General features: G+C 40.2%; 2 protein-coding genes across 2 annotated transcripts; both read left to right on the forward strand.

Moving 5' to 3' along the window:
* Positions 1-10,892: 10,892 nt before the first annotated feature.
* On the forward strand, positions 10,893-13,678 carry CCOS01_16424 (uncharacterized protein; the record flags this gene model as incomplete). Its single annotated transcript, XM_060464560.1, has 7 exons — positions 10,893-11,111; positions 11,349-11,368; positions 11,735-12,030; positions 12,586-12,722; positions 12,822-12,956; positions 13,060-13,198; positions 13,389-13,678. 7 exons carry the CDS (start codon positions 10,893-10,895, stop codon positions 13,676-13,678), a joined length of 1,236 nt encoding a protein of 411 aa, XP_060304876.1.
* Positions 13,679-13,767: 89 nt separating this feature from the next.
* Positions 13,768-14,085, forward strand: CCOS01_16425 (uncharacterized protein; the record flags this gene model as incomplete). Its single annotated transcript, XM_060464561.1, has 1 exon — positions 13,768-14,085. One exon carries the CDS (start codon positions 13,768-13,770, stop codon positions 14,083-14,085), a length of 318 nt encoding a protein of 105 aa, XP_060304877.1.
* Between the last annotated feature and the right edge of the window lie 488 nt (positions 14,086-14,573).

The raw sequence follows: 14,573 nt of genomic DNA on the forward strand, positions 1-14,573 counted from the left end.
CGATATTAATAACTTTATTATTAATATTAAAAGAAGATATTACGTAATAACTTTAGGAATTAAAGTTACGTAAGGGGAGAGTAATTATAATAAATTTAGAATATAACTAGTAATAAGATACCAATAACTTAGTAACCGGTATACGGATTATATTATAAAAAAACTTTTTAAAAAGTAGAGCCTATATAAAGGACTTTATAAACTTTAATCTTATAATATACCTATACTTATATTATAACCTTACTAATTAAGTGCTTATAGCCTAATCTCTTATATAAAGTCCGTATTAGCGCTCTATTTAAGTCTCTAAGTAATATCCCTACTAAATACCTCTATATAATAGTAAATACCCTTAAATAAGTAGCTAAATAAGCTAAAAATAATAAAGAGGGTATATATAATAGTATATAGGATTATAAAAAGAATTATTAACTTATATAAACTCTAAGTAAGGAGTAATTAATTCGATATTCTTATATAGTATAGTATAGGAGTTTATATAAGTATATATTAAGATATAGTACGGTTAGGCTTAATACTTAGGTAATAAGGCCCTTATAGAGTTATAGGGTACTTACTAGTTATAAGTTAAAGTATATACGCTTAATTTAGCCCGTAAAAGGCCGTAACTAACTATATAAAAGCTCCCCCTAAAGTTTAACGTTTTTAATAAAATTATAAAACTTTTATTTATTATATATTATCGTTATATACTTTTTATCTTTTTTAGTATTATAGATCCCTATAAGCGTCTATATTTTTATATATATACTTATAAAACTTTATAAATAAAAGAATACCCCTATATATTACTATAATTATATATAAATATTTACCCCTTACTTAAAATTTCTTTTTTAGTTTCTTATTTTATATATTACTACTTTTTTAAAATAGTATAACTGCGTATTAATCTTTTATTATATTAAATAATAATTATTATAAAGTTAAAAAGTAATTAGACTTATAATATAATTATTATATATATCTTTATAGTTTCTAATACTAGAATTATAAAGCGAACTTTCGAACGTTAATTTATAAAATAGGACTTATAATAATAAGAGCGTACGGTCTTTTTTAAGGATTTATTAATTCGTATCTAAGAATTATTTTTTTAATAATACTTAAATAATAAAGATATCCTTTTTTAACTCTAGTCTAAAGGATTTATAATTACGGCTATAAAATTATTAATACTTCGTTAATAAAATCAGCTTTAGCAATAACAAATACTAAAATAGCTCGCAATTATATAATAATAATTAAAAAAGTTCTTTTTTAATATACTAAAAGTTACTTACTATATTAAAGGGTATAGTAGAGAGTATTTTTATATATAAGTTCGTTAATAAGCTTATATTATTAACTAAGATAAACTTTACCTTGTATATTATAAAACCTTTTTATAATAAATCTAGGATTAGTTAAGTAAAATAAGGTATTATTATAAAGGGTTTACGACTCCTAGACTAAATTATATTTAGTTTTTAAATACGTACGATAAGCTTTTACTATTTAGATTTAAGATTTATACTAGTATTAATACTTATTTATAGTTTATTATATAGTTCTATATAAGGGTTTCTACTTATATATTCTAGAATATACTTATATAATATCTTACTATTATTTAATAACGGGGATTTATATTATTATAAGTTTATTTAAACCGAGAGAAAAAAACCGTTCTTACGTTTAGTATTTATTACTACTTTTTATAATACCGTTTAATAATAAAAAGTCTAATTATATTCCGTAATTACTAGATTTTTAGTAAAAGTATTTATAACGTTAAGATTAAGAATTAGTAAAATCGTTTTTATTAAAATAGATTAGTATATTAATAAGTAAGTAATATATATCTTAATATATATAAATATACTTACCCCCCTGACGGAGTAATCTACCGGGGCCGTACTGTATATTACGTATTAAGGAAAACTAGGTATATTGCGCTCTATACTTAATTATTAATTAAAATAGTTAACTAACTTAACCGTTATTTTTTTTTATTAATAGCTCCCGACCTTCCCCCACTTTTAGCTATTTAAAGAGCGAGCTATATTTATTTTAATATATATAAAACCTCTTAGTATTAACCTGTATAAATAACTAAATTTTATATTATATACTCCTTTTTATTAAAAGTTAAGGGGCCCCTTATATATTCTTTTATATTTATAATATAGCCTGTATTAGAGGGATTTTTAGTTTTATAAAGTATAATTTTTAAGTTAATATTAATATATTAGATTTTAATATCTATATTAGCCCGGCTATTTATAGCGTTTATATTATTATTTAGCTAAATTTTATATTATTAAAAAGTATTTTACTAATCCTCGGGCGTACTTATATTAGTTATGATAGTTATAGCGTCGAGCTAGTTAAAGAGGGCGCTTAGCCTAAGAGGGGTAGACTTATTAATAAGTATTTTTAGAGTAAGTTCTTATTAAGTAGTAGTTTATATATTAATAGGTTTATTTAGTAAATTTATTTAGTAAATTTATTTAGTTTAAATAGAGCTTTAAGTAATATTAGAAGCGATAAGGATAGAAAGAATTTTTATGAGCTTTAGTATAGTAAAGTAGTAGATATTAGCTTATTTAGCCCTTTTTTTAAAAACCTCTACGTTACTATTAAAGTTTAGAACTTCTATAGTTAAGGGCCGCTTCTAACTATTATAGCTAACTATTATAGCTAATTATTACAGTTAATTTTTATTATTAACTTTTTTAATTAGCGCTATTACGTAATAAAGAGGGTAGCTTATTTATTTTAAATTATATAGCGGTTTTTATATTAAAATTATTATATTACGTTAAGCGCGTACTTAGGGTCTATTATACGTATTATATAGTTAAAAAGTATACTATATTATATAATTTTTTTTAAAAGCGTAATCCTATTAAAGTCGATTTTTTACGCTTATAAAGCCGGAAAAAAACCATTATATAAATATACTTATATTTATAAGAATATTTTTAATTACTTAAGTTCTAAGGGCTATTCTATATAAATATACTCTCTAACTAGATTATACTTCTATTTACGTATATATTACTAATTCGTTTTAATTTTATTAACTTTATATAAATTTAGAACTCTTATCGAATTCGTTATTAAAAAAGTCGCCCTTATATTATTTTTAGTTAGCTATAGTAACTATATTATTAACTTATGTTACGAACTATATAAGACTTTATATAGCCGATTAATTAAAACTAAGTTTAATAACTATTAAATACTATTTAGAATAGTAATAATCTAGATATATATTTTCTTTAAGCTATTTTATAAATTTATACCTTAATTATTAAGGGCTCCCTAATTATATTAGCTAAAAATACGAAGTTTAGCGAGGTTAATTATTCTTATTTTAAAGCGTATTAATATTTTCGTATTTATTTAAAGTAATATATATATAATAAGCTCTAACTAAAAGTTACTTTATTTAATAAACTATAGGATAGTATTATATAAGTTAAATAAAAATTAAAAGACTTTAGAATTAATCTTAGAGCATTAAATAGCTTCGTAATTATAAATAATATTAAAAACGAAGAGGAATTATAAATATAATTATAATTTACTTTAAACTATTTACTAACGAGAATACTCGCTTCTATCTTTATAATATACTAAATTATTTATTATCGTAAACTTTATCTTCTTATCGAACTACTATAATCTCGTCTTTCTTATCGTTTTTATCCTTTTTAACCTTTATTTTAGCTTTTACCTCCTTTTTAACGATTTTCTTTTTTTACTTAACTAATAATTTCTCCTTAATCTTTATCGTTAGTTTAATATTAATACCTATTAAAAGCCGTGTTTTTAGAACATTTCTATACGTTATTTTACTTAAAGTTTTAATTATAATTAGCTTTATATAACCTTTTCCCTTTTTTACTAACTAAGGTTTAATAACTAGCGACTTAATTTTAGTTTAAAAAATAATAAAAAGTTAGTAATTATCTTTTTCGTATAAAATCGTAGCTTTAAAAAAGAATCTCTTTAAACTTATAGCTTCGTACGCTACTTTATAATATTCTAAAATATTATAAAGATTCTTTATATTAATTAAAAATACTATCTACTCTATTAAAAGAATTTACTAGTTTATTATAAAATATAAAATAATAAATCGCATTATATCTTAATATAAAGTAAATATTAAAAAGTAATTAAACTAAACTTTTTCAATAAACTTTTTAATAACTTAGATATTAATATAAGTCGTTACTTAGAAACTATTAAGTTCGTTCTTAAAAAAGGATACGTTATATAATATAATAAAAATATTAATTATTAGTAATTACTTTAGCTCTTTTTTTATTTACTAAATATTTCGTTCTCGCTCTTTTAAACCTATAAAAAGAGATTTTATTAATATCAAGGTTTATATATTTATACGTTCTTATTATATAAAAAGGATAGAGCTTATACGAGTATTATTATTAATTAGTTATTTTAAAATAGCTTTATAAAAAAGTATTATAAGGTCAATTAGTTTAGTAACGTCTTATATAAAAACTAAAAATTATTATAAATCTATATTATAATATTTATAAGTAAGCTATTAGTTTAATAACTTAAATAAAAAGTAATTTTTACCTATAAGAAAATAAAAAATAGTAGTTATTTTTATAATAAAATTATAAAAAAAAGAAAAGTTTTTATATCGGGGTATAATATTATATAATTTTATATACTACCGTACGGTTTAATATATTACGAAATTAAAATATCTCTTAAGCTATAAATCTCTATAACTACTATTTATAAGTTATTATACTAGTCTAGACCTTATCCTAGGTAGTAGGGTAACCGTAAAATACGATTTCTACTTTAATATATAAAAAAAGTGTTTTAGCGGAGTGCCTCTTATAGTCTACCGTAGCACACAGTTAATTTAACCCCACTCAACACACTTACCTCAATGCAGCTCAGGACAGCCGATGATTTCTCACGGTTCATTGCAGTCTTCTCAAACCCCGAAATACCAAGTGAGCCAGGTCTTACACTAATCCATGACCATATTTACGCTTCTGTCCTTCCCATCTTCGAGCAATACGGTGGCATCTATGTCGCTGGCGAGCCTGACACCCGGCACCAGCTGATGACTCCAGAAGCTGCCGGGCGTACGGTTGAATTTTGGCCTACTCCAAAAGCTGCCGACCCCCCAATGCGCATTTTACAGGCTGACAGGACTTGAGCTCGCTTACCTTCAGCACGGCCCATCTTCAACCCCGAGTGTCTTGTGCATGTTACTGGCATCCTTGACGTCCGCCGAACCATTCCTTCTCTCCTTCTCAAAGCACCACAAGATCAGCGCCGCGGAAGCCGAGCTTCCATTGCCGTCACCCACATCCAATTCCTTGACATCCCGACCCGGGAAAGGCAATGCAATTTCTGCGTATATACACACTTTGACATCGCACCATCTCGGTCCAAGGCCCCCACCGCTTTCATCAAAGCCGTATCAGACGACACGGGGCAAAGTTGTTCGAACGATCCATAGGTACCTCTGTGTCTGCCGCAGCCCAAAACATGATGATGCCTGGATCTTTGTTGGTATACACGTCAGCAGAGCAAAGTCTTTTGGCCGGTACGAAGCTCAATAATCTGGTATTGAACTCCGTATATGTATGGAAGGAGGAAGTTGATGGGCAGAGGATGGGCAGAGCCCACGATTCCTCTGTTGGGTGTAGGTGGGTGGGAGGGCCGTTTACAACGGCCCGACCAACCTTGGATTGGAATCCCCTCTTCTGCCGTCAATATCCCAACACTTCTCGAATAGGCCTTTGATCTCTTTTATGCTGTTTCTCGTTTCGATGGGGTTCCGACTCATGGGGATAACGTCAACCTTCTCCCTCCTGACCCAATCGACTGCCTGACGTGCTGATTTGGCCTCACTCGCTCTGCCCATCGTTTCGCTGACGGCCTCATTTCGACTTGAAGTTTGCCCCTGAACGTCCGGGTTGCAGTGTGATATGTAGTACGGGGTATCTGAGCAAAGGAATTCACCTACTTCGGCAAAAATCTTGGCAGTGAGGTGCTCCCCCAAGGCTGCTTCGCGATTCATCCCATCCCTAGACCATTGCCCAATCTTAGCCACGTAGAACTCGACGTGCGGGCAAACCATTCCGATGAGTTTGACCATGGTAGCCACATAGCTAGTCATTGACGTAAACAGGCCCGTCATCCTATTTCGACTCAGCATCTCCTGTCTCTTATTGTATTAGTTACCAGACCACGTCATATTCTGTTTCCATGGATGTTTGTACTTTCTGTTACACCGCGTTAGCATTCTCCCGGACAAAGGGTCAGGAAGGGAGGTTTTAGTACCTCTCCTCATTCGATGGATCGTTTGGATTTGCGTTGAGTTAAAGTTCATCGGTGGCATGTTGTTTCGGGCATCCTTTCGCTCCTGGCGGATTCGCCAGTAGCTAGCCGCGCCATCGCATTCATTCGTTCCGAAAGTTCTCCTGAGCCTTCATGGTTGTGATGCTCACTGGACTCCCAAGTGATTCGAACTTGTCTTGGTGCGAGCATGTCAGTTTCCGTCGTGCCCTGCGCGAGTTTTCGGAATCTGCCTAGCTTGTCTTCAACGACACCGAATGCTGGTCGAAAGATCCGCCGTCCAGGCGTTCGCATACACCTCGGTCAGCGCGTAGAGACGTTGTAGTTGGAATTTATTGCCCTGCTTCTCGTTCTCCCATCCTTCGTTTGCTAATCATTGACTTGGCTTCCTCCAGTAGACATGCATTCTTCGGGATGTTTTGAGCGTGTTCTCGTGAGCGAGCTTGACATTCTCCATCGCGTTTTTGATGAACTAGTGAACGTTTGCCAAGTATCTATCGTAAGCCCCGGGGTTCTGAATAACTCAAGATGTTGCATATCAGTAAAGAGATCGTCTTCAAATGTTTAGAGGGCAACATGTGCAAGATCCATCTGTGATTCCCGGCGCTTCAACATACCTTTCAAGTTCTGACATCGAGTAAGAGCGGTCTCAGCCAAAGGGACCCACTATCAGTCAAGTCTCATTGCAGTAGTTTTCGCTACAGAAGGTCCAAACGCGGGCGTACAAGGTATCTCTTCGTTGAGATGGAGGGACGCACCTTGTTCAACTTACATGGTGCCGTCTTGAAAACCCACTTGCAGGGCACTGCATTACTACCGCTCGAGTGTGAACTCAGCTCGACGACGTTAGATACTGCTGAGAGAGCGACTTTGGCGCATAGGTCGGGCTTTTGCCAGTCCAGGTACCCCGCATCGAAAGGAGCTATGCAATGCTAATGACCTCGTCGCGGCATGGCGCCTTATTATTATCCTCCACCTTTAGGTTTAACATTCTCTTTTCACCTTTCATACGCAAAACCCTGAAGATACCCCTTACATTGGTAATATCATTCTCCCGTCATCTGCAGTTATTTCTCCTTCTCTACTAGTGCGAAACCTTTGGCAGATAGCGAGTTAAAATTGGAATCCACCTCCGCCAACGTCTCAGCACATTCAGTAATGTCCTTGCAATAATCGAGGTCCCGAGGGCTGACCGAGTTCTTAATGAGCTGTATATTGGGTCCAATTCCCTCATCCGCTATGTACAATCGTTCAGTACTACTTCTCCAGACATAGCCAGGGTCGGGTCTGGCACAACACCCACCGGGTTCATTACCAAAGAAGCATGCGTAATCTTCTTAGAAGTCCTCGATCTCGAAGTAGCTCTCCATGAGGAAGTCTTCACCTTCTTTGACAAGGCGCATGGCCTGCTGATAGCATGTCCGAGACCCGTCACCGTTCACTGCTAAGATAGTATGAATTCCGGCTGCGTCATGACCTGGTGGCTTTCCATGCTATCGATCCGAGTAATGTATTAAAACAATGCGTTTGAGAACCGGCCATAGCGCATCTCTCCGGTCAGTTGAAGATTGATCATAGTTCCAGATGCCCCGAACGTGACTGCGATCGCGTCTAGTCTAAGTGTACTCTTGGCTTGCCGGTGTATGGTAATCCCTGGTATTTGGGGCCTGGGCTGGAATTTTGAATCTCTGAGTCTTACTTCGATCACAACGCTCGGGATCTACTCGGATGATAGGATTGTCGCCTAAGCCGCTGAGATTTGATTAGCTTCGTACTTCTTCATCGAGAGCGGCGAGTCTCCAAGCTCGACGAATCGGTTGGAGACTCTGCGCTTCCCTGCTCTCCGCATACTGGTATAGAGACGGTGTCAAATCAGCGGCGAGTTTTATCAGCAAAGGTTCCTTGTTGTTCTCAATTGACATGCTGATGTCGCGGAATACTCGATCCCGAAGGTCCCGGGACTGACCCGTTGCCACTCTGCTGGAGGAGATTATTCTTGCGGGCTTCGCACAGATAGCGATCAAAATCGAAAGTATCGTGCATCGCGGAGTAGCGTGCTCTCTCTATCCAGTAGCCAGAAGCTCGTTCTTGAGCCGTTTTATAACTGCCCGCAAGTTGTCGTTGTCGGCAAGGTAAATGAGTTCGTGGGCAAAATGTACACCATACCTATCGAAGGGAAATATGAAGGTAATCTCTCTCCTGGACTGAAAATGATCTATTGCCCTTTGCTGGTCATTCACCTCCTCTATACAGGAGTCTCAAAAGATTGAGCCAGGCCTACGGGACTCTTGCACTCAGAGTTCGTGGCAGTATGTACTTGCTGTTGTTGAGTGGGTTGTAGATGAACTTCGGCCGGATGTCCCAGGCGATGGTTGCCACCTCAGTTCTGACAACGAAGGTTGCTGAATTGCGGCAACTGTTAAGCTTAGGTTGCTTCAAAATTTGATACAAAATGTTGTCAGGAGCGTTCACTAGGATCTTTTCAACCAAACTCTTGCTACTTGCACTGGCCTTGTTGTTGCAGGTTTTATTCATTGACAGCGGATTTGGAAGGTGGTCTGGACCACACAAACACTCCTTCCACTTACATAACTTTTCTGAGGAATCGTGGGTTCTGCCCACTTCCTCTTTCTTGCCACTTCCTCCTCCTTCCATCTCTCCTTCCACCTTCATACGCAGCAATCAACACCACTTTATTGGCCCTTCGTATCAAACGTGCACTTGCACTGCTGACGTGACACCAAGATTGATTAGTGCTTGGAATGACCATGATTTTTACGACCTTGTAAGTATCTAGGGATCAGTGGTAGGGTTCATCACAGGTCAGCTAGGCCACGCAGTCAACAGAAGAGACAGTATCGAACAGACAGACAGACAGCTCTGTTGCCTATTAACTTAGATGACTGAGACTTACTGGCAGGATCACTGTCAACGCTGTGCTACCTACTTCCGACTGCGGAAGCTAGATGGAAGCCTTGAGAGCGCGTTCCATCTCGCAGACCTCCGCTAGAATTTCACTGCGGAAGGGTCATTTCCGTAAGTCCTCAGCCCATCAGACCGGTGGTCGCTGAGAAGACGGAAGTTCAGCACGCCGTGCGACCTCGTTCTGTCGGAATCTACTGCGGAAGAGTTTCTCTAACAAGACTTCCTTCTGTTAAAGATCCACTGTGGCAGAATCACCTCGAAAAGCCTTTCAGCATTCTCTATAGACTTTCTTCAGCCGGACGTCGACATCGCCACGGAAGAGTCACGTCACCAAGCCCTCGGCCTTCGGCCCGTCACTTCGCTGGCCGTCAAGAGACGGCTTCACAACATGTCCACTTCCACCCCCTTCCGCCAGAAGCTCGCGGCGGAAGGATCCCACCCTCCTACACCACCACCGAGATTAACTAGTCGCTGAGATCTTCAACTTCATCGGATCTCTTCTAGGGCAACTGTATGGGTTGTACGAAGGTCCTGTACAATGCGGGCATCTTCCGCTTGATACGTACTTACGGTCAGCCTAGATCTCTGGCTATTCCTCCCCGCCTTCGGGGCTCTTCGATAAACGGAAAGTGCGGTAAGTGCCTCAATAAAGAGAGAAGTGCTAGAGTTCTCATCAGTACGGCAGACGGACACTTCCACTTGCCCGCTTTTCCCCGTCATGTCGACGCACTTCCACTTGCTCCAGCTACTGCGAGGGCATCTTCTGTGGCCACTTCGACGACAGGCCTCTCCTCCAGCCAGTACGACGGCAAGCTTCTCTTCTAGCCAGTTCGACGATAAGATTCAGCAGCCATCAGCACTTCCACCAAATCAATTCCATCTACCGCAGCCACCTCAACGACTTACCAGCACTTCCTCCAGTCAAATTTTCAGTCAGATCTCTAGTCAAACATACCTTCAGCCAGTTCAACAGCACCTCCTCTAGTCACTTCGATGGCAACCTACCTCCTATAGCTAACTAAAGGGCAAGGGCCACGAGCCACTCACATGCGTGATTAAAACAGCAGCATACTACAGACAGCAAGTCATCAGCGAACGTATACGCCTCTTGGGCTTCAGCTTGGATAATAACGCACGGGTTCTGGGCGCAGTCAGACCAACAGAATCAACCACGATTATATAATGAGCGTTGGAATGAAGGAATACGGGGGCTTTGGACTTTCAATTCTTCATGAATGGCAACTGCTGCCGAGGTGCTACCAAATAGAAAAAGAGCATTCGGGAAGAGGGGATCTCACCACCGAGCATGACGGCTGTACGAAGCCGCTGCATTTCCTACCCACAATTCAGACACTGCCAGTGCTAGATTTGGAGGCAAAAAGAGGAGTTAAAAGGTAGAAAGACTATTATAACGGCCATTCCACCTACTTACACCTGAAAGAGGAACCATAGGCTCTACCCAGCAACTACCTCCACCCATATTCGCAGTCCAATACCCGATTCTTGAGCTTCCTACCCACCGAAAAGCTGATCTACTGAAGTGTATACCAACAAAAGGAGTGAGGGGATTCTAGCTTACATATACATCAAAGATCAACATGTCCAGTAGATTGCGTCGAATCGTCGCCTGCGTTGATGAGACAGGGCGCAGTGAAGATTCACAGGAAGGTGAGCGACCCTGGAGACTTAAGCCACCTAAAGGAAAGCTGCACGCCATCTCAGGACGTGGGAGTGGCAATTACAGCAGCCTGTTCCGTATCTATGCTTTCCTCAAGAACGGCAAGAATACTGACGAGAAGGGAAACAAAGTTGAGCAGGTACGGGCTTCCTAACCAAATTTTGCGTTTGCCGCAATCGCTGATAGATTTGAATATTGTCAAGTACTGTCCCGGAATCGGCGCTGACAAGTGGCCGTTGGATTAATACAAAGATGGCGGCACCGGTGCTGATTGCGCTGAGGAGATAGTCGAGTTTTATTCCGTTTGTAATTCTCCTACCATAATCCCCTCGAGATCAAGGCGTACTGAAATATTCTTACTTCTGCACCCGCGCAGTCAGGTCCTCCGTCAATGAGGTTTACTTAGTTGAATTCAGTCGGGGAGCTTTTACACTTACCCTGCCCCCCTGAGAGGATAGGACTATGGAAGATCGAGCACAGATGTAGCCGCGCCGTGGCGGCACGCATTGAGTGGTTCCCATCGAAAAACGTGCCGCCAGACCAGAAAGATCATTTTCTAAAGCGATTGAAGATCGTGGGTAAGGAGAAAAGCAATAGGGCCCAATCACACCGGGTTGAGAGTACTATTTTGGAGAAGTCGGGGACGTCCATGTCCTTCAGGTTGCTGAATCTATAGCTAACGATTGCATCTAGTTGTCAACACACACGTGAGCCTCAGAAAGTCAAGTTTCTGGGGCCTTTTGACACTGCCAAACAACACAGCTCTTCCGAGGAGGTCGATACTCCAGACGTCAGCCGAATCGAGCCCGGGAGACACGCTCATGCCATGAACGAGGAGCGCAAGCACTTCCCAGTCCTTCGAAGCGAGCCCGTCGACAACTCTGGGCATCGGGGGCAAGAAGACTGCCACCAGCAAGCAGGACTCGTGGGCACTCGTGATGATATGTGCGGAGGAGCAGTGCACGACGGACTATCTCTGTTACCCCTCCAGTGGATGTTGATTGAAAGCAGATCCCAGGGTGTGGTATCCAAGCACGATCCTCCGCGCCATCTTAAAGGTCAGATACAGAAACCCTTGAACTTAATATTTCCCAAGCTCACCATTGGTCACCCCAACGGCAAAAAATTCCACAGTGCTGACAGAGACGCTTTAATATGAGGGCCCCGTTCCGTCTCAAGTCTGGATATACCGATACTCCAACGGTGCTCAAATCAGCATGGTCGATCTCCGCAGTTACACAATCATGGAAATCTTTAAGAGGTCACAGAAAGTAAGCTTCAAAAGCGCCATAGTCCAGAGAAGGCCACAAATTGGGTCAGCATCAACAAGGGAACCTGAGGCCACCTGGGTAGAGGAGAACGCGCTGTGTTTGCAGGTAGCACACTTGGTGAGCTGCAGGGCTATAGTACCTGTTGTAAGCTGTTCTGATAATTATTGGTGTTTGATCTGACCTAGATCTATCCAGCAAAAGGCGGAACTGTCGTTCACCTGTCCATCTACTTCTTGATGAACACATACGCTACCTCGGGTATACAGTAAGCTTTGAAAGGATTCCAAAGTCACACGGAGTCTGAACGAGAAAAGGTATGCTTGACCTGATTTTTCGACACAGGGAGGACAACAGCGAGATTTAATATCCAGATCCGAGGTCATCTTCCGATATTTAGCACAGGATGCCGGATCCTGAGCTGCGGTAATGCTGGAGTCGGAAAGTCAACTTTGCTCAATCGTGACTTTGGCATAACCATGGTAAGACATCGACGAAGAAAGCAACTACGATTCAACACTAACGTCCTCCAGACCCGTAACAAGCTAGTCGAAGATTAATACACGATGCTTTCGAGACAGGTGAACACCTGGAATCATGGTCACGATTCTGAAGGGTTTCAGGCCGGCAACCTCAAAGAAAGTGAATGCGTTCAAGGAGTTTCTGGCCAAAAGATCAGGCCAGACGCTGGTCGAGGAGAGCTTTCACGCAATATGGTATGCGTTGTGTCATCAATTCGCGAAGGATATTCCATTGCATGAGCTCAGCGTTTAATTTACCAGAACTTGTGTCGATGCGAAGACTGCTCGCCCTATTCAGGCCGCTCTGGCTCGTGCGCTGGAAGAGGTGGCGTCCACTGCACCTTTAGTCCCCATAATCATCGTTGGCACGGAGAAAGATAAGTTTCTCCTACCGCACAGGTACGATCAGACGCGGTACGAACACCACTTTGATATAAGTTAATGAGACTTCGCTATCAGCGGAGAGACAGATTGTGTTGAAAGTAATCTTTTGAGGCAGATAGAGACTGGAGATAAGAGAACTTTGGCCCAAGTTGTGCGTGAAGTTTGCATTCGTTTCCAGAGGTACGTGGTTCCTCGTTTCCAGAGCACTTTGATCTCTCTCTGACCACCCTCGCATATTTCTAGATGACGAAGACTCTATCAAAGGTCTGATTAGTATGGCCACGGCTTCATTCCATGAAATTGTCGTATCGGAGGCGATCTGCGCAGCCCACATCCCGGACATCGAGGCCAAGATTGACCAGGCTATCGAGAAGACACTGAGACTTCTCAGAACGGCTGTGCCCGCCGCTCGTATCCTTGGAGCAGGCACTTTTGTCGCGACGCCGACTGTCTCGAGATGCCTTTGTCAAAATTCTCGCATGGTTGCTCCTGTATACCAGAGGCAAGAGTGGCTGAGACTGGCATCGTTCTAGGCAGTGTCGTCTGGAGGAACTTTCTTCCATTCATGACACAGGAAGTGGCTCACAGCACAGTCCTCTGGGGCGGCTGTGCCTGTCTAACTATGTTCAAAGGTGTCGGTAGCCTCCCTCTTGCAGTTGGGGCACGCTTCTGCAAGTGCCGTCCACGGAGAAAGGCTATTCACAGAGAAGTCAGCGACTTGATACCATTGGTGTATGCATTGGCCGTCGATGTCCACATGCATCGAATGAACCATCTTTCTAAGTATCGTAGCAGGATCGAGGAGATCATGGAGAGCACGAGTTCCATCTGGCCGGAACTGCAACGGTTGAGCAAAACGATGATCTTGAGTTTGACTGACAGTGTTGAGTTGCAGTACATCTCTGAGGACGATGACGATCCCAAAGGCTTATGGGCTTAGTTCCAAAGCTGCATCAAAGTCTCCGGAAAGAACAAGATATGTACACACATATATGTAGGTAGACAAGACGGCTGTTGTTACTTTGACCACAACAGATAGCCGCCTCCATGAAGAGTCAATCACGGTGATAGTCATCGATACATATTCAGCGTGTGTCTTGTCCAGGCTCTGACCCGAGCTCAAGTGGCTGCGAGCAGAACGAACAAATACAACGAGCTGTGCCAGCAGCAAGATGTGGTACTGGAAGCACAACATGCCAGACCTGCCTGCCCCCTGCGTCCCCGCGTCAAGCAGCATGGTTCTTTGCACCACCCGCGACCCGCGACCCGCGACCCCAAACCATAGAGTCATAAGAGCCATGCATACTTACTTTCTTCCAAGAGACTAGATAAGTATCTAGCGGCACGAAGCAAAGCAGAACAAGGGAGGTTCGAATGCCTCCGTGATCACTGGGATTGACGCCCTCCGCGGCCGGGCATTTCCATGTC

The sequence above is a fragment of the Colletotrichum costaricense genome (genome assembly GCF_030867565.1).
Source record: "Colletotrichum costaricense strain IMI 309622 chromosome Unknown Scaffold_30.1, whole genome shotgun sequence".
Taxonomy (NCBI): Eukaryota; Fungi; Ascomycota; class Sordariomycetes; order Glomerellales; family Glomerellaceae; genus Colletotrichum; species Colletotrichum costaricense.